This window comes from Panthera tigris, chromosome C1, assembly GCF_018350195.1.
Source record: "Panthera tigris isolate Pti1 chromosome C1, P.tigris_Pti1_mat1.1, whole genome shotgun sequence".
NCBI lineage: Eukaryota > Metazoa > Chordata > Mammalia > Carnivora > Felidae > Panthera > Panthera tigris.
Window position 1 is genome coordinate 19,451,402 of NC_056667.1, and position 19,707 is coordinate 19,471,108.

General features: G+C 42.7%; 1 protein-coding gene across 4 annotated transcripts; it reads left to right on the forward strand.

Moving 5' to 3' along the window:
• The first annotated feature begins 1,714 nt into the window (after nt 1-1,714).
• Nucleotides 1,715-12,918, forward strand: PDIK1L (PDLIM1 interacting kinase 1 like). 4 transcript variants are annotated; one of them, XM_042996591.1, is made up of 3 exons: nt 1,715-1,735; nt 4,478-4,779; nt 10,658-12,918. In XM_042996591.1, the coding sequence occupies exons 2-3, from the start codon at nt 4,495-4,497 to the stop codon at nt 11,396-11,398; spliced, it is 1,026 nt and encodes a 341-aa protein (XP_042852525.1). In that variant the 5' UTR covers nt 1,715-1,735; nt 4,478-4,494; the 3' UTR covers nt 11,399-12,918. The 4 variants fall into 4 exon arrangements, with proteins under 4 accessions (XP_042852525.1, XP_042852524.1, XP_007078218.1 ...); XM_042996590.1 differs by lacking the exon at nt 1,715-1,735 and adding an exon at nt 2,147-2,234; XM_007078156.3 differs by lacking the exon at nt 1,715-1,735 and adding an exon at nt 3,011-3,244.
• Nucleotides 12,919-19,707: the final 6,789 nt, after the last annotated feature.

Sequence of the window (19,707 nt, forward strand, 5' to 3'; positions counted from 1 at the left end):
ATAGTAAATATATACATAGAGTGGCTATGTGTTGCCAGATTTTCTTAATGAGTTACATCGTTTTGTCCCCTCACAAGCAATGTAGTACTATCCTCAGGTGTGTTTTGGTCCCAGATCAGATAGAGGAGGCTTCAGAGATGAATCATAGATAGATAAGATTCCTGTCCCCAGGAACTCGGTCTAGTGAAAGTCCTATGGGCAAACAAATAATGTTGTAACTTAATAAGCCAGGCAGATCTATCCTGAAGCTAATGAAGCTTAAGCTTGAGTCCCCTATAGAGGCACTTTCCAAGGTCTCAGCAATGTGTTCATGGAGCCATTCTGTAATGTTTTTCCTAAAGAGATACCCCAAATTATTTAAGCTTCAGCCTCTGTAACACGTTGGTTTCACCTCACTACCTATCTTTGGGGGTTCTGGGGATGGATGGATTTCAAGTCTCAGTTCTGCAGTCAGCGTCAGATGAGGGATTCCTGTATTTACTGACACAACAAAAGGAAAAAGGCTCTTCTGACCAGAAGAGATACCCCTCTCCTGATTCTGATCAGTTACCCACACAGGTAATAAGGCCTTCCATAGTTTCCCTCTACTTTCAAGGGCAGAAACAGCCTTGGCTAGCGTCAGTATTCCCAGCAGACAGCTAAAGAATGGTAGATGGTACTTAAAACAAAAGTCTGAACCGATTATAGAGCCGGGTATTGTCGGGTTTGGGGCAGGGTTGGGGGGGGTTGGGGAGGCAGTTACACCAGGAGAGCGGGTATTCAAAGCAGGCACACACATCCCACAAAAACACACCATTTGGTCAAATAAGGCAGAGGTCTGTTTCCTCACCTGTAAAAACAGGATTAGTAAGCCTGCCCTTGTGAGGTTTGGTCAGGATTAGTAAAGCTAATTTAAAGACCTAACCCAGTCCCAGACTCTCGGAGAAGGTCCATAAATAGAGGACAGAAAATAAAATGGGTAAGTGGTTGATCCTTGAGATTGGTGACAGGGATGCTTTGCACATCGTGCCAATGCACCACTGGGAGGAGGAACAGCCACTTTATTGACAAATAGTAGATGCAGAATAAATTGGCAAAGAAGGAACGGACGTTTCTGGCGGACGCTTACTGATCTGTGTAACTAACTGAATAATGGATTGGTCCGAGCCTCTGAGTCGCTGACAGTCCCGGGCTGGCTGTCAGGCGACTGAGGGCCGGGATCTGACGGACCGCTGTCAGTCTGGCCGCGAGAGTACAGCCGTCTTCGCGGTCCATCCCGGCCCCGGCTGCCTCGGACCGCCGCCCGTCGCCGCTCGCGGGTTGGATCCGACTCCACGCGGGGGCAGCCGCCGGGCAGGGCGCCAGGGGCCGGCACCGCCTCCCCTTCCTCTCGGCGCCGGGCAGGGCGCCCCCGACTCCCGGCGGCCGGGGCCCGGGAACAATGAGGCGCCGGGTTCTTTAAGGGAGATACCACCGCGCCGGCGGGGCAGGGGACGGCGTCCTCCCAGATGATCGCACCCAGTCCCGCGCCGCCGCCGCCTGGGCAACTGCACCGTCCGCAAACATGGCTCAGTGACTCTGACAAAAGGTGCAGCCTCCCTCCCGGCGGGGCGGACGCCAGGCCTCCCAGCTCGGGCCGCGCCTCCCCGCGGGCCCGCCGAAGAGCTCCGCGTCCCGCAGGCACCCCAGGCCCGAGCCGAAGAAGATGCACCAGGCGTTCCGCCCCAGCGACCCCCGCACACCTGCCCGCAGCTCGGTAGGTGGGAAGGGGGGGCGGGGAGGGAGCGGGGAGGCGGCGCCGGGCGCGCGCACTCCCAGGCCCGGACCTGCTGCCGCAGACCATCCCAGGGGCCGCGGGCCGTGCGCGCCCGCTGCGGCTTTACGGATACCGAGTCCCGGCGTGCAGCGGCCTCCGCGTTCCCGGACCCGGCCACCCCTGCGGGGAGGGGCACTAGTGGTGCGTTCCGGGGCGCGCACACCTTCGGCGACTCCCGGCTCCTGAAAGCCTCGGGAGAGGGAGGAGGACGGCGGAGCGCGGGGCGCGCGCCCAATAAGGATGGCGCTCGGCGTCCCGGCTCGCGCTACGGAAAGCCGGAGGGGGGCGGGGCCGCACGGCGTAAGGGGGTGTGTCCGCGCGCACCACGGGGGCGCGCGCCGGTCTCTGACTGGAGGCCGCCGCGGCTGAGGCGCGAGCTGCCCGATAATGGCGGCCTGCAGAGCCCGTGAGAGGGAGAAGCGGCGGCGGCTACCCTGAGGTAAATCTGGCCCTTCAGGCCTGGCAGAGAGGCCCTGCTGCAGAGCCGAGAACCCTGCATGCGCCTCCCTCCCCGGGAGGCCTGTCACAGACCTGTCAGCGGAGTCCTCCTAGGGAAGGCCTCCGGCCCGCACTCCTCAGGCCACCGGCCCCGGCTGCGGCCTCCCTTTCTGCCCCTGGCCTCCTGCCCAGGCTCTGGGCCTCAGCCGCCAGCCCCAGGAGTCAGGGCAGCTGCAGGACTGGCTCCTCGGGGTGAAGGGCCTCGGGAGGATCCCCTCCGGGTTTGGTCAGGACGCCGCCGAGGAGGGGGAGGGCCTGATACTCGGCCAATGAGCGGGGCGCTGAGCCGCCGCGTCGGGCAACACCTCAGCCCAGGGCTGGCCCTTCCCGGGCCCGGCAGGTGTGGGGTCGGGCCGGCCGGCGGCCCGGCGCTGGGCTAGCAGGGCCGGCGCGGGGGTCCGGGAAGGGCCGGCCGGCCGCTCAGGTTCGCATCCAGGGATTTCATACACGCCCTCCCTCCCGCTTATTGGGGTGCCCTTTCGTGTGGGGGTACGGGCCAGCCTGGCAGGCCACGAGCCACTTTGACACGGATAGTAATGGGCGATCCACGGAGAGCGGGAAGGAAAGGCTGCTGTGGACCCGGGGCACGGATTCCGTGGCAGGAAATCAGACACTAGGAAATGCAATAGGAATTTGAACGGGGGGGCGGGGGGGGGGGGTTCCAGTTAGAGGAAGTGGGACGAAGAAGTAATCTCAGAAGCTTTCATTTTCTTTATTAAATCTTTCCTATGGACTCAGAGTAGCTGGACCCAGTTTTTCAGGGTCAAGAGTCAGTAGCTTCTTGTACCCCGCCCCCCCAAACTGTATGCTATGAAGATTGCACGCTCTCTTGCGCATCGTGGCCATCTGCAAATGAGATTTGTTCCCGAAGCTCATGAGAATCTCAACATTTTTTGGAGAATGAGGTGGCATGCTTTCGACTCTCTTGATACAACTCAGGAGCATTTCTGGGTAGGGCCTTTGCTTCTGCCTTTAAATGATTTTTCAAGTTGAAAGATCTCTGCCAGAGAGCCCCTTCATATGGAGGAGAAGGTTTTGGTGGCAAAAATGGTCTAGATCTAAATAGCCGTTGTCAAACTCAACAACAGAAAGGTAACCATATTCTAAGTAGCTTGTTTTATTTTATTTTGTTAAGTTTATTTATTTTGAGAGAGCGCCAGCGTGGGTGGGAAAGGGGCGGAGGGAGGGAGGGAGGGAGGGAGGGAGGGAGGGAGGGAGGGAGGGAGAGAGAAAGAAAGAAAGAAAGAAAGAAAGAGAAAGAGAATCTTTAGTAGGCTGCATGTTCAGCGCAGAGCCAGATGCAGGGCTCAATCCCAGGATTCTGGGATCATGACCTGAGCCAAAGTCAAGAATCTGTTGCTCAACCTATTCAGCCACCCAGGCGCTTGCTTTATTTTTAAAAGACCATTTTTCTCCACAAACTTTCTTTTCATTTATTTTGCAAGAAATGAGGAAATAACATATAATTAAATTAAGGACATATACAGTTTGACAGTTTACTAAAAGAAAAAAAAAAAAAAAAAGAACAACTACACATTTTCAGTTCTATATGTAACGTGGTTCACTTTCAGTCCTTAAGCCCAAGCCAGGTGTTTGTATTTCTAACTGTGGGGGTTTTTTGTTTTTGTTTTGACATTTTTATGAACTTGTGTGTGTGTGTCAGCTTTAAGGAGAAGCTGGAGTTTTATCATTTTTACTTACTGATCAAGAAAAAACAAATTTTTTGGTTTGTTTGTAACAGTAATTTTTGAAGCAGTTATAACGTAGTGGTTACAGTTATGAGGGTCAGAGCCAGATGACCTGGTTTCAAATCCCAGGTCCACCAGTTGGTAGCTGTTTGACCTTAGACATGTTGCTTAAACTGTCTGTGCTTTAGTTTTCTCATCTATAAAATGACCATAATAGTGTCTGCTTCAAAATATTGTTGTGAGGATTAAATGAATTTAATATTATAAAGTGCTTGGAACAGTTCCTGATACATGGTAAGTAGTACCTAAGTGTTAGCTGATTTATTATTATTATTATTATTATTATTATTATTAAAATATTTAGATTTGCCTGTTATAACAGTTACCCTTCAAGCAGTACAAACAGTGAAACAGATAACTAAATCATACATAAGAAGGTATATAAGCCAGTAAGTATACTTAATTTCAACAGAGCAAACTTTGTTGATTTTTCCAGAAACTTTGACCTTGAAGATGGTGAGTAGCCAGCCAAAGTACGATCTAATACGGGAGGTAGGCCGAGGCAGTTACGGTGTTGTGTATGAAGCAGTCATCAGAAAGACCTCTGCACGGGTGGCAGTGAAGAAGATTCGATGCCATGCACCTGAAAATGTTGAACTAGCCCTGCGTGAGTTCTGGGCCCTAAGCAGTATCAAGAGCCAACATCCAAATGTGATTCACTTGGAGGAATGCATCTTACAAAAAGATGGGATGGTGCAAAAAATGTCCCATGGCTCTAATTCTTCCCTTTATTTACAGGTATGTGTGGTTGAATGGGAAATAGAAGTGACTTGAACATAGCATTGGTCAGCAAAAAGAGAAATAAAAGCGTCAGATAAACTTGTACTTTTAAATGCAGGTGTTTATATAGTTAGGAGTAGATAGGGGTCTGCCAAGAACTGAGTAGATGTTTGCTTTAAAACAAGGTTTTATTTAAACCTATGATGCAAATACCTAAAAATAACATAAGCCACCTGTTATGCCATGATACTTGCCAATCTGCATGGGAATGGGGCAATGTAGGAACTAGAGAAGTGATTGAGATCAGAGTCTAATAAATTCATTTATTTGAAATCACTCTTTTGGGGAACTGCAGACAGAAGAAAATGAAAACTCCACAATCAATAGCAGTACCCATATAGGTAATTGGGCATTTCTTTATAAATCAGTAGTTTGAACAAAAGCCTCTGCTGTTTTAGAGGGTTACGTGGTTTCTTAACCATGCAACTCCAGTTAATGTTCATGAGGTGTGTGGCATAGCACTTGAATGTTATTAATAGTGCTAATAGCTAACGTTTGGGTTCCTACTCAGTTCTGTGCTCTGTGCTAAGTGCTTTAAAGGCAGTTGCTCAGAACAGTCTTGTGAAGGTGGTATTATTATTATCATCATTACAAATGAAGAAACTGAGGCTTAGAGTAAATAATGAATTTATTAAAGTCGCCTATCTAGCAAGTGACAGAATTGGAAGCTGAATATAGGAGACTATCTGACTGCTAAAACTTGTGTTCCCTTAACTTCCAAATTACTCTTGCCTCCAAATTACTTTTTTTGTAGACCTGGAGAAAGCATTAACATAGGAAAACAGAAAAGATTTGCTAGATTTTTTTAGGTTGGCTTCTGACATAGATCAAAATCTCTAGGAGGCCTATACTTGCTGCATAGAAAAGGTATTTAAAACATAGGTAGTTAAAGGCCAGACGAAAATTTCTTAAGTCCAGTCATTCTTGGAAAAAGAAATAACTTTCCATGAGTATGTCTAAATTCAGAATTTACCATCAGGGTACAGAAGTATGATTTTAAAATAACAAAAGCTTTTGGACTAGGAACAAGAAGGAAGACAAACACATTAATCTGTGTAATTAGAAACCTGCAGGTTTCATCATATGGTAAACAAATATCAATCTTGAGAACCTAATTTATATCGTAGTTTAGCATGCTCTGCCATGAAACCTCTTAAGGCAGTGACTATAAAGCACAACTATTTAGCCTCTATTTGATTTATTATTTACATTTCTAAAAGTGCTTATTATGTCAGTTGCACTGATAGGAAATATTAGAAACAGTCTCACCACATTCCCTCTTAAAAGTGAATAGGACCGGGGCGCCTGGGTGGCTCAGTCGGTTGAGTGTCCGACTTCGGCTCAGGTCACGATCTCGCGGTCCTCAAGTTCGAGCCCCACGTCGGGCTCTGGGCTGATGGCTCAGAGCCTGGAGCCTGCTTCCGATTCTGTGTTCCCCTCTCTCTCTGCCCCTCCCCTGTTCATGCTGTGTCTCTCTCTGTCTCAAAAATAAATAAATGTTAAAAATAAAAAAATAAAAAGTGAATAGGACCTTGCTGAACTTTGCGTTGAATTTTGGAGACCAAGGTATATAATCTCTCTTGGACTACAGATACAAAGACATTTAAATAAACGACTTATTGCTGATGGTATCCTTGATCCAGATCTAGCAACCTTCATAGTAACTAGGCATTAGGTGGTCTTTCAAGGCTTTAAGATGTAAAGTACTTCCAGACTTGATTCAGTGATTTTTTTTTTTTTTTTTAAATCTAAAGCACCTTTTTATTTGTACTCTCTTACATCTTTCAAAGCTTGGTAGACCTGTGTTCGACTTGTAGCACTTTTGCTAGCTGTATGACCTTGGCTAAATAGCTCATGTCTTCCTAGCATCTGTATCTTCAGACGTAAAATAGAAATAATAATTTTTACCTTCCATGGGAGTTGTCAAAATTAGAGATGATGCAGGTATAATATTTGGCACATAGGAAGTACTCAATAGTAGGTCATTGTTAAAATTGTCTTTTCTATGGATTTATTTAGTTCACCAGACATTGATCAACACATTTAGCAAATACCTTCTCTAAATTTACGTCTGATAAAAACAATTAAATCTATAATGTGACCACAGAGTCCCTATCCCTGGCTTTCTCCATTCTTTACACGAATTTTTGTTTTTCTCTGTGTTTTTCTAAGTATTTTCCTTGTTCTAAATGATTAAACCAGTTCCTAATAGCCAAAAACCTTACCTAGAAGAAAATGTAAAACAAATAATTAACAGAGGATGTAGTCTCAACGTAGGAACTTAGTGGCCAGTCTGTATAATTTATAATAAGTGTCGTGAATGAGAGGTACAGGATGATATAGGAGCATATGATAGAGAACCTGACATAATTATGGGGCTCAGGAATTATGAACTTTCAACTGAGGGATACCTGGGTGGCTCAGTTGGTTAAGCCTCTGACTTCAGCTCAGGTCTTATCTCATGGTTTGTGGGTTCGAGTCACACGTCAGGCTTTACACTGACAGTGTGGAGCCTGCTTGGGATTCTCTCTCTCTCCTTCTCTCTCTGCCCCTCCCCCACTGTCTCTCAAATATATACACATACATACACACACACACAGGAACTGTTTCAACTGAAACAGTGGAAACATGAAAGATAAAGAGGAGTTAGCCAGGTGAGTGAGTGAGAAAACTTCACAGCCAGAAAGAACTGTACGTACAAATATCTTAAAGCAAAAAGTACAAAACATTCTAAGAAGTGAAGGAAGATAATAAGGCTATACTATACTGGGAGAGTTGTTTTAGATGAGACTGGAAATATCAGCAAGGTTAGAGGATCCCATAGCCCATGTTAAAGAGCTTAGATTGTATCCTAAGAGATCAGGGAAGCTATTGAAGGACTTGAGCCAAGAGAATCTATGGCTGATGACATCCTCTACACGTGGAAATAAGCAGATTGGGCACTGTACTTCTATAGCTCTCAACCAGTGACCCTCAAACTATAGCCCTCAGCTAGTTTTTATATGGCCCAGATGCTAAAAATAGTTTTTACTTTTTTTTTTTTTAAGTTTGTTTATTCATTTTGAGAGAGAGAAAGAATGTGAGCGGGGGAGGTGCAGAGAGCTAGGGAGACAGAATCCCAAGCAGGCTCCGCTCTGCCAGCGCAGAGCCTCACGTGGGTCTCAGTCCCACGAACTGTGAGATCATGATCTGAGCTGAAATCCAGTCAGGCACTTAATGTACGGAGCTACCAGGCACACCTAATTTTTAGCGTTTTTTTTTTTTTAATGTTTATTTATTTTTGAAAGAGTGTGGGGAGGAGGGGCAGAGTGAGAGGGGGACAAAGAAGCTCCTCGCTGTCAGCAGAGAGCCCAGAGAGCCTGGTGCAAGGCTTGAACTCACAAACCATGAGATCATGACCCTAGCCAAAGTCAGACACTTAACTGACTGAGCCACCCAGGTGCCCCCAGTTTTTACATTTTTAAAGAGTTTTTAAGAAAAAGAAAAGAAATGAAAAGGAATATGAAACAGAGACCTTATGTGGCTTATCAAGCCTAAAATATTTACTTATCTGGCCTTATTCTAAACCATTCTTTGAATGCTAGGACTCTGCATTGCTCAAAGCTATTTAGGAAGTTTGATTTTGAGAGTAAAGACAGAAGAGAGGAAATGAAGGAGTGATGACGCTGGTCTTTAATCTCAGCATATTTAGTAATAGTGCACTTGGTAAATAATTGTGTGATCTGTACCTTTCTAGACCGTTCTGGCTCACTGGCAAACACATACAACAAAGAAAATGCATGCCAAAGACATCTGCACACAGTTGCAATTACAGCTGTTTGCCATTGGGGGAGATGGCATGAAAAGGTGCTCTTTGCTTCTGCCCTCCAAAATGACAAGAGGACGTACTAGTGGACTTAAACGTAAAATTAGCAGTTCATTCATTCTTTTAAATTTTTTTTTTAATATTTACTTATTTTTGAGAGAGAGACCGAATGCAAGTGGGTTAGGGGCAGACAGAGAGGGAGACAGAATCTGAAGCAGACTCCAGGCTCTGAGCTGTCAGCACAGAGCCCAACGAGGGGCTCGAACTCACAGGCCATGAGATCATGACCTGAGCCAAAGTCGGAGGCTCAACCGACTGAGCCACCCAGGTGCCCCACCAGTTCATTCATTCTTTAACAACTCTTCATCTTCCCTACTGAGCTTCTATTCAGTGGGTTTGAAAAGGACACTATGGGACAAATGCTTTCAAAGCACTGTATCTATATTTTAGAATGACAATTCATATTCAGTGAAGTAATTAATATTCTTGAATTTAAGGTAATAGAGTTATAGTTAGATAATCATAACAAATGAAATAGCAATTTGTTCTAGGTTTTCAGCTTGTATAAAAGAAATCTACAAACTCAGATTTGAATTTTTATTTCAAAATGTAAATGTTTTTTTATAAATTGGTTTTAGAAGCCTCCAGTGATTGCCACTGTATTTGCGTTCTGCCTGTAGAAGTTTATGAAGCAATGATGTCAGTCTTTATTTTTATCAGTGACTACAGGAAGGCTTTATTTCTGTAACAACTAGTGTTCCTTGATCATTTTTCTCTTAATATCACAGATTATTTGATAGTGTATGTCCAGTGAACAAGAAAGTTATTTCAGGACATTTAATTGAATAGAAATTCCTAATGGATGTTTATATCCCAGCTGGCAGTCTCCCAGATCTGGCTGCTGAAACTTTGACTTTTTTTTTTTTTAAATGTTTATTTATTTCTGAGACAGAGCATGAGTGGGGGAGGGGCAGAGAGAGAGGGAGACACAGAATCCGATGCAGGCTCCAGGCTCTGAGCTGTCAGCACAGAGCCTGACGCGGGGCTCAAACTCATGAACCATGAGATCATGGCCAGAGCCAAAGTCGGTTGCTCAACCAACTGAGCCACCCAGGCGCCCCAAAAACTTTGACTTTTTCATGAAGCTATTAGCTAGGTGGATAGAGTTCAGCTCCATTAACACACACACAAAATGTATAGCCAGTTGGATGCTTTTCAAAATAAAGCTATTGATTGAGTGATTGATTGATTGTAAGTTCTATACCCAATGTGGAGCTTGAACTCGTGACCCTGAGATAAGGAGTCCTATGTTCTACCAACTAAGCCAGCTAGGCACCCCTAAAGCTATTTAATTTTTTAAAAAAATTTTTTTAATGTTTATTTTTTTGAGAGAGAGCATGAGCAGGGAAGGGGCAGAGAGAGACGGAGACACAGAATCTGGAAGCAGGCTTCAGGCTCTGAGCTGTCAGAACAGGGTCTGATGCGGAGCTCCAGCTCACCCACCATGCGATCATGACCTGAGCCCAAGTCAGATGCTTAACCGACTGAGCCACCCAGAGACCCCACGCCATTTTATTTTTAAATAAATTTTTATGTCTTGACTTAGAGATTTGGTGGTATTCATTAGGAGCAAAATGACAGTTTGAAGTACTGAAGTTTAAAATAAAATGCACATGTAAAAGCACTGACCAAATAAAACATTCATGGAATTTCCACTTAAAATTGGTAGTCTCACTTAACCAGTCACTTATTTTCTATAGCTGAATTTTAATTTTTTTAATGTTTTTTATTTATTTTTGAGAGAGAGCGTGAGCGGGGAGAACAGAGGGAGAGGGGACACAGAATCCAAAGCAGGCTCCAGGCTCTGAGTTGTCAGCAAAGAGCCCGACGCAGGGCCCGAACCCACAAACTGAGATCATGACCTGAGTTGAAGTTGGACCCTTAACCGACTGAGCCATCCAGGTGCCCCTATAGCTGAATTTTATAAACTGTGCAGATGATTGTAATCCATTTATTTTTTCCCTCTTATAGCTTGTAGAGACTTCATTAAAAGGAGAAATTGCCTTTGATCCCAGAAGCGCCTATTACTTGTGGTTTGTGATGGATTTTTGCGACGGCGGAGATATGAATGAGTATCTGTTGTCCAGGAAACCCAATCGTAAAACTAACACCAGCTTTATGCTTCAGCTGAGCAGTGCTCTGGCTTTCTTGCATAAAAACCAGATCATCCACCGAGATCTTAAGCCTGATAACATCCTGATTTCTCAAAGCAGGTTGGATACCAGTGACTTGGAACCCACACTGAAAGTGGCCGATTTTGGTCTCAGTAAAGTTTGTTCAGCCTCTGGGCAGAACCCAGAAGAACCTGTCAGTGTAAACAAGTGTTTCCTTTCCACAGCGTGTGGAACAGATTTCTACATGGCACCTGAAGTGTGGGAGGGACATTACACAGCAAAAGCTGACATCTTTGCTTTGGGGATTATCATCTGGGCAATGCTGGAAAGGATCACATTCATAGACACAGAGACAAAGAAGGAACTCTTAGGGAGTTATGTAAAACAAGGAACTGAGATTGTGCCCGTTGGAGAGGCGCTTCTGGAAAATCCCAAAATGGAACTTCTCATTCCTGTGAAGAAAAAGTCTATGAATGGGCGAATGAAACAACTGATTAAGGAAATGCTGGCTGCAAACCCTCAGGATCGTCCAGATGCTTTTGAACTAGAACTCAGATTAGTACAAATTGCATTTAAAGATAGCAGCTGGGAAACGTGACACATACATTGTTTGCAAATATCTCGGATGGTATGCTGCTTATGTTTTCACAGTGATGCAACAACATAATGTGGCTGAAAAAGAATATAAAAAGCTAAACTCCACCTTCTAAGGGTTTAGATTTTATTGTGGGGTGTTTTTTTTTCATTTTTCTTAAGTCCAAGCTGGCCATTTTGTTAGTATGTTTTAAGTGTGTATTACCAATGTGGGTGTACATTTTTTAAAATGATCATTGGAAGTTTGGCAGGAAAATTCTCTAAGAGCCAAGAGGAGAAGAAAGTCCAGTTTTCTGGAAATAAGTCTCTAAGTATTTTAGACATTCCTTGTCAGTATTAGGAATTTCCATGGAAGAAGAGGTTTGCATGCTGGTAATGCAACCTTTGTAGCTTTGTAAAGGAAACATATATGTATATATTTATGTATATGTAAGTATGTGAATGTGTGCATTTTGCATTCCATATGAAGAAAATGCCACTTCTGTTTAAATTATTTGATGTAGGTTTGGGTTTTTGAGATTTGCTGGTGAAATCAGTGATAAAAATAAAAGAACCTTCCCTCATCTTCCTACCCTGTCCTTCCCTCTAATGAAATCATACCACATTTTTTATTTTTGTAATATTATACAGCTTTTTTTTAAGGCATCATTTTGGAGGGTCTAAAATTATCTAACTAAACATAAAATTAAGTGATCCAAAGCTGCTGAAGTATGTTTGAGCTCTCCAGTGCCCTATAGCTGCAGGAGTTGAATTAGCCATGCAATCATGTGGTAGCAGGTTGGCAAGGACCTTGATTCAATCACCTTCTTTAAGTAACCAAGCATTCAATTAACCAATTAAACCACTGCACTGGAACATGTCTGCACTTGAGCATCTGCAATCTGATATAAATCTGAACACAGGATTCCTCTGTTTCTGAAAACTTTGCTATATATGAACTGCCCTACTTGATATATTAATTTTTGATTTCAAGACTTTGTCTAAGCCTCAGCATAAAGTTGAAGAAATCAAAAGAAATCTACCCTCACATCGCCTGCCCTGATATGGTCTCTTGTGTAATCACTGGAATTCCTTTCGTTTTAGCACTAATGCTATTTTCTCTTGTCTAATTTGACACAGTAATGATAGTGATATGGTTGTGTTAAATGTTGATCACCTTTTTCTAAAGTGGGAGATGATACCTATACAGTGTGACAAATGGATAAAATATTGTGGCATCAATTATATCTTTCAAGTAGAAACATTATTGATTTTATACAATCACACTTGGTATGGTCTATGTAAAAAACCAATAGACTGTTACTCTTCTTGAAGTTAGTTTGATTTTTAACCCTGTATGGTTGTCTCCAGTTTGTTTTCCTATATACATGCAGAGAATTAAAGTCTAAGGAAAGTTTTCCTAAAACAGAATATTAGCCTTTAAGGTTAGATAGACTTTAAGACCATTGTATCTAGGTTAGTCTTTATAAAGCACTAGAATCTTTGGTCAAAGTAAAAAAAAAAAAAAAAAAAAAAAAAAAAAAAGTATTAGAATACTGAAATTGTTAATAGTTTCATAGTCTCCTTGCTTTTTTTTTTCTTGAGTTTTTTTTTTTTAATTGAAGCATAGTTGGCACCCAATGTGTCTCCTCAGTTTTTTTGAACTTCTACAACTTTTGGAATTTTGCTAACATAATTTTTCCTTATTTAAAGTGTATTTGGGGACTAGAGAAGGTGAAAAAGCACAAAAAATTAGAGTATGTAAAATTTCTGAACTATGTGTTACTTGATCTGGAAGTTTGAAATTTGGACTGAAAGGCTTTATTGAACTAAAGCCTTTTATTATTTTTTTTAATAAACCTTTTAAAATAAAAAAAATCATATACTTTTAACATCACTTTCAAGCCAATAAATACAAGAAACTTTTTGGAAATTAGAGGTGGAAATACACTGGAACCTCATGACCATTGACCCTCTGGATCACCAAATTACTATAACACAGATCTGGCCAAGGGGATTGAGTTATTGGAAGTGAAAAGTATTCTAGTGTCACATCAGTAAGGTGGCACTTCAGCAGAGATTCATGATGATTCAGGTGATAGCATGCCGGTGCTTCATTTGCTCTTCAAATATCTATGTGCTTAGAGTCATGGTTCCCTAAGTACATAGTTTTGGTCTTGCTTCATTTAAAATAGCTAACAATTACTTACTTTGAAAGATTTCACCTGTGAAGTGGAAATCTTTCCTTCATTGGCAGCAAAGGTATGAGGTGATCAGGAGGTTTCTTCTGGAATTTTCTCAGTCCTTGTATTCTAAAATAGCCTATGATACCAAGCAAAATGATAGTAAATTCTTTGTCTCTATTTGTTCTTTTGGTCAGGAGGTATTTATTAAGTACCTACTGTGAGCTCAGCACTAAAGGTCAGTTGATAAAATGACAGTTTAAAAATGGTATATAACCCTACAAGCCTTTTCCAGCCAGGAGTAAGAAATAAAAGGTTAGCGATACTTGGAAATTCCTGGATATTTGCTAGAGGAAAAACGAAAGCAAGAATTTGTGCACAGTGCCTTGCCCATAATAGGTACTCAATAAACAATTATTATTCCTCAGAGTCTCTTGCCATGGTTTATAGTGTTTTATGAAATTTGTCTTAATTGAAAAAAGACCAAATATTTCAAATAAGCTCATAGGCAGCTGTGGCCAGTTAAAATATGGGGTTGTACAGTTAGTTCCTAGAATGTTATTTTGCACTAGATGTCACTTAGAAAGATGGGGTTCCTGTAGATTTTTGGTGCTAAGGGATACTTTGTCATTATGATGAAGTAAGTGTTAAGTGTCAGATAAATAGCACACTGAATAGTTCTTTCTGCTGGTCTGTTTTTTCCTCTTTGTTGTTGTTGTTGTTTTTAATTGTAAAATGTTTATCAATCAAACTATTGTAGCAGCTACAAAATAATTCACCAGCATGACAAAATGGTCAAAAAATAAGTCATCAGCACTTCAAAAATGAAAGCAACTTTTGAAATTTTCTTTTAAAATTGTCAAATATATTTTATGAAGAATTTATAAAAGGGGGAAATGATTGTAATTTATTGTTCATGACTGTTTTTTTTTAAATAAAGTGAGTTTCAACAACAAAAAAAAAAACCCTGAAATTCTATATTGCTGATTTGGTGGCTCTGTATAGTTCTGTAGTGCTTTACTTCATGAACATAAAATAGAGGGTATAAAATTTGAAACAATGTCATTTTCAGCCTTATCTATTAAGTGAAACTTTCTGTAATAGAAGCTATTACTGAGGAAAAGATGATTGGATTATAGGAATTTCAACATTTCAAGTTCTCTAAAATTTTAATGCTTACTATCTTGCTGTATTTGTCAGAAGAACTTATATTGCCTGAAATAAATGGTTTTTTTTCCATTAATCTTTCTATCTCCTTAAGCTGAGGATGCATCCCAGACTCAGAATGAAGTACAGTAAATGTACGAAGAGGAAGTCATTTTTCAATCCATAACTTGAAACCATGGTTTCCTTTCTATAAAGTCATCTGGCCCGCTTTTTTTCTTTTATAGGTTTTATTGTGTATGTCTTCTCCAGAATAAACAGAGTACTGAGGATACAGTGCACTTAGTGGCCCAATAGACCAGCAGAGGGAAAAACTGGAGGCAGAAAACATTAACGCTACCTGTGATCCAGCGGCAAGTAGGAACTTAGGCATCAGGAATTGTGGCTGCTTCTGACTCTGCCACCTTCTCCTGGCATAACCTTTGTACACAGGCAAATTTTGCTTTCTGTTTTGAGACTAATTTTTTAATTAAATCTTAAGCTATAAATATTTGTATTTACTAGCTCGTTTGTAATCCCTTGCAGTTTACAAAGAGCCTTCACATGGCTTTTAACATACCTTTGCAGTGGGTTTTACTTAAAATAGGGGCTGGTTTCTTGATGAAGAAATCAATAGTAGCACACCAGTTAGTGAGGTGATGGTAAGGGTTTTAATGCCTAATCTCAGACTCCAGCTGGAGTTTTCTCTAATAACAAAGCTTTATCTTTCTCACTGAAAATGACCCCTGGTTGTTTTGGTCTTTAAATTTAAATGTTGCTCTCTTAGCCAACCAATCATAGATGTCCTCTAAAATGCAGTGTAATGATAGACAGTTGGTTTGTGGTTAGATAACAACTTGAGAAAACCTACCACACCTCTTGAGGGCACAGTGCTGTCTTGCGTCTTTTAAAGGCAGTACTTTCTCTTTTGTAATGATTTCTCATTGGTTAGAAGAGAATTGTAAAAAAAAAAAAAAAAAAAAAGATATCTTTGACTTCACTCTTTCCTGTTCAGCCCTGGTATTTCAAGCTTAACTTGTTCTGAGCAGAATTAGGTAACTTGGCATTACTAAAGGCATCATGGCCCAGAGGCTGAAGCACAGGTTCACTGTAGCAGATCTCCTACCGAACACTCGCTTTTGCAAATACCTACATGATATGTGGCACTGGGCAAGTCACTTCATTCTGAGCCTTAGTTCCCTTATCTGTAAAACTGACATGATGTATTTACATTTCAGAATTTTTGTATGGGTCAGAGATAATACACATCAAGTGCCTGGCATAGTATCTGGTACATTAACTTCTCAAATCGTCGCCATTATTGTTAACTGGGGTTCTGATTTTGACAATATGTTGAATGAATGAATGGGTTCCCAATAAGCCGGTCTTCAGCTGTGGCTTTGATTCTTCTCCCCTTTGGGATAACGTGATGAAGGCATTACTTTCCTCAGGAAAATGTCTGCCTGTAATTTCAGGGAAAACTTTGGGGATGATGGGTACGTTCATGGGTTTCATACATAGAATCCACCAAACTATATACTTAAATTTATGCACTTTATTTTACATCAATTATACTTCAATAAAGCCATTTAAATTTTTAAAACACTGATGCCTAGGATCCATTTCATATTAATAAAATGAGAATTTCAGTGAGTAGGGCATGCACGTTAATATTTTTTAAGTATTAGTAATTCTAATGTGAAAACAGGTTAAAATAGTGCAATTGAAACAATACTGCTCAGACTGTGGGATAGGCAGAATAAATCCTAGTGTTTTTTAGATTCGCTTACCTCCTCTAACAACCAACAGCACAGACCCGTTTCAGCACCCCATCCCAAACTCAAGTCCCTATCCTCACTCTCAGACTGTCTACCTCCTGGTAGAACAGCAGCTGTGTTTCTGAGAAACAGAAGAGGTGATGCATTAAATCACTATCAGGTACGTTACTCAAGGGTGGGTATTCTTAAGCAGGAATCCAACAAAGGAATCCAGGATTGTCAGTGGACCCACTAGAATTGTAAGCAAAATTTTATGTGAATAAGCATTGTTTCATAAGAACAGTTCCTAACACAGCAAATTCTTCTTTTTATGTTTGTGTAGTTTTGAGAGAGAAGAGGGGAGAGAGAGAGCCAGAGAGGGGCAGAGAGAGACAGGGGGAGAGAGAAATCCCAAGCAGGCTCCACGCTGTCAGCACAGAGCCCAACTCGGGGCTCGAACTCATGAACCATGAGATCATGACCTGAGCCGAAATCAAGAGTCGGACACTTAACTGACTTGAGCCACCCAGGGCGCCCCTTAACAAAGGGGCACATAAGGAACTATTGCATGAGAACTTTGGGTGCAGGGAAAATGGAGTGGATATTGAAAGGAAAAGAATGGACACCGAAGAGATTGGAAAGCTAAGTCACAGATGAGCCCAGGGCAGGCTGGAGTTGACTGGTTGACAACCATTCTTGGCTAGGTCTACATGTCAGAACACTACTCTGTCTGCAGAGGCTCTGGTCCTTCTCCAGCTGGCTAACTAATGGGCCTGCTCCAGAGACCTGTCTTGGGCCGTGCCTTTTCCAGTCTAGCAGGCAGGACTTCCGGAAGCTGGTGCAATCTGGTGGACCCTCAACCCCTCTGCTGTCATCACATCAAAAGCAGTGGTTCTCCTAGTCTTTCCCAAAAGAACGTCAGTGCCCGTGGGCTACAATGGGCTGTGGAGAAGAAAATGTTCTTTGAAGATAAATTACATGTTCACCTGGGCCCACCTTTCAGCCTAAGCCCAGTCCTTAGAGAAGAAACTTCCTGACTTCAGGATTTCTTTTAGACACATAGGACAAAAAGAATCAACTGGATGGTATCATTGGCCTTCAGAGTAATTCATTACCGTCAGTACTAACTTGGGATAATTTCTACGAGCCCTTCCAGTTCTAAAATGTAATGATTCAATTCAACATGGAAAAGTACTAATGAAAGGGTTGTGAGGTTTACAGAGGAAAGTCACGCACATCCCTGCCCTCCATTGAGAAAATAAAACATACAATGTATCACTATAAACTTCCTCGAAGACACCAAGAGATGGGAAGCATCATATTTCTTCATCCTCCTCAAACAGCCAAGATTAGAGGGAACTTCTCCAGAATTATCCCTAAGACTTGGAGAAAGGCCTCTGATCCTCACGCTGTCCACTAAGATGCTTATGGACCAAATCCCCACAGTCCAGCCCTATTTAAACACCGGAGCCGGAGTCACATTCCATCCAGTCAGAAATCTTGCTCCCATGGGTCAGTTGGAGCTCAATTCTCACAGAATCAGCCACCGGTCCATCCCCTCGGTCTCAGGAGCTAGTTACTACCTTTGCTGAGGTGGGTAGGGTTGCTCATTGCTCTGTCTTTCAACAGTTTGAGCCATTTCGTTGCCCTTGAGACTTGAAACGCAAAGCACTTGTCTCTCCACTGGGACAAACGAAGCCCTAGACCTCAGTAGATAAGGGCTCTATCGCCCTCTTAAAATGGCAGCAGGAAAACTGCCATTCCAGAAAATTAGCCCTACTATGTGCCAGGCACTGTGTTAGGTACTTTTTTTTTTTTAAGCTTATTTATTTATCCTGAGAGAGACAGAGGGAGAGAGCGTGAAGTGGGGGAGGGGCACAGAGAGAGGGAGGCAGAGAATCCCAAGCAGACTCCAAGCTGTCAGCTCAGAGCCTGCCCCGGGGTCTGGAGCCCACCAACTGCGAGATTATGACCTGAGCCAAAATCAAGAGTCGGGCGTCCAACCAACGGAGCCACCCAGGCAACCCCGTTAGGTACTTTTTAAAACTATTTTATTTATGTACGTTAACTAACTGGAATTTAAATAAAAACTTGAAATTACAAAAAAAAAAAAAAAACCAAAGTGACAATATTTGGTTTAAAAAACTAGGGGCGCCTGAGTGGCTCAGTTAGTTGGGCACCCAACTCTTGATTTTGGCTCAGGTCAGGATCTCTCAGTCTGTGGGATCGAGCCCCACGTCAGGCTCTCGCTGACAGCGCGGAGCCTGCTTGGGATTGTCTCTCCCTCTGTCTCTGCCCCTTCCCCTGCTTGTGTTCTCCGTGTCTCTCTCGCTCTCAAAATAAATAATCAAATAACATTTTTAAAAATAAATAAAAAATTTAAAAGTGATAATAAAACTATTTTATTCACAAGAATCCTCTCCCAGTTTACAGACGAGCTATAGGGAACTAATAACAACCCACTACATAGGGGAGATTAGCAGTAACAGCTAAAACACACCCTGCAGCTTAAAAAAATGTTTTTTAAAGTTTATTCACTTTTGAGAGAGAGAGAGAGAGAGACAGAGTGCAAGTGGGGGAGGGGGCAGAGAGAAAGAGAGACACAGAATCGGAAGCAGGCTCTAGGCTCTGAGCTGTCAGCACAGGGCCCAACGTGGGGCTTGAACTCATGAACCATGAGATCATGATCCAAGCTGAAGTCAGACACTCAACTGACCGAGCCACCCAGACGCCCCAACACCTGCATTTTATGTGCCAGGCCCTACTTCACCTGTTCTACCTGCATTGACTCATAGAATCCCCCAACCCTGCAAAGTGCCTACTGTTCTTTGCCAGTTTACAGGTAAAGAAACAGAAGCCCAGAGAGGGTGGGTAACCTGCCGGAGGTCTACAGCTCTCTCAGGATCTGAGCCTAGGCTCTGAGGGCCCACGACGGTGGTCACTGCTTCTTCACTGCGCTGCGGCAAGTCACAAACTAAAGAGATCATGAAGATGCCCAGAAGGACTATTTCGGGGCACGTATGTCAGGAAAAAGAGAGTGGGTGAATACAATGTGATCAGATTATGAAAGGTCCTCAAAGACAAGCAGAGGAATACAAATTTGTGATCAGAGCTAAAAAAAAAAAAAAACAAAACTATTGTGTCTTTTTGTTCTAGCATTTGCTCTCATGCACAGGCTCAGAGCGCCTGGGTAGCTCAGTCGGTTAAGCATCAGACTTTGGCCCAGGTCACGATCTCAGGGCTTGAGAGTT

What these genes read in the sequence shown, in the direction of transcription:
- PDIK1L (XM_042996591.1), top strand. Translation starts at nt 4,495, where the DNA reads ATGGTGAGTAGCCAGCCAAAGTACGATCTAATACGGGAGGTAGGCCGA. An exon ending in ATTCTTCCCTTTATTTACAG is followed by an intron (nt 4,780 to 10,657) that starts GTATGTGTGGTT and finishes TCCCTCTTATAG; the next exon opens with CTTGTAGAGACTTCATTAAA.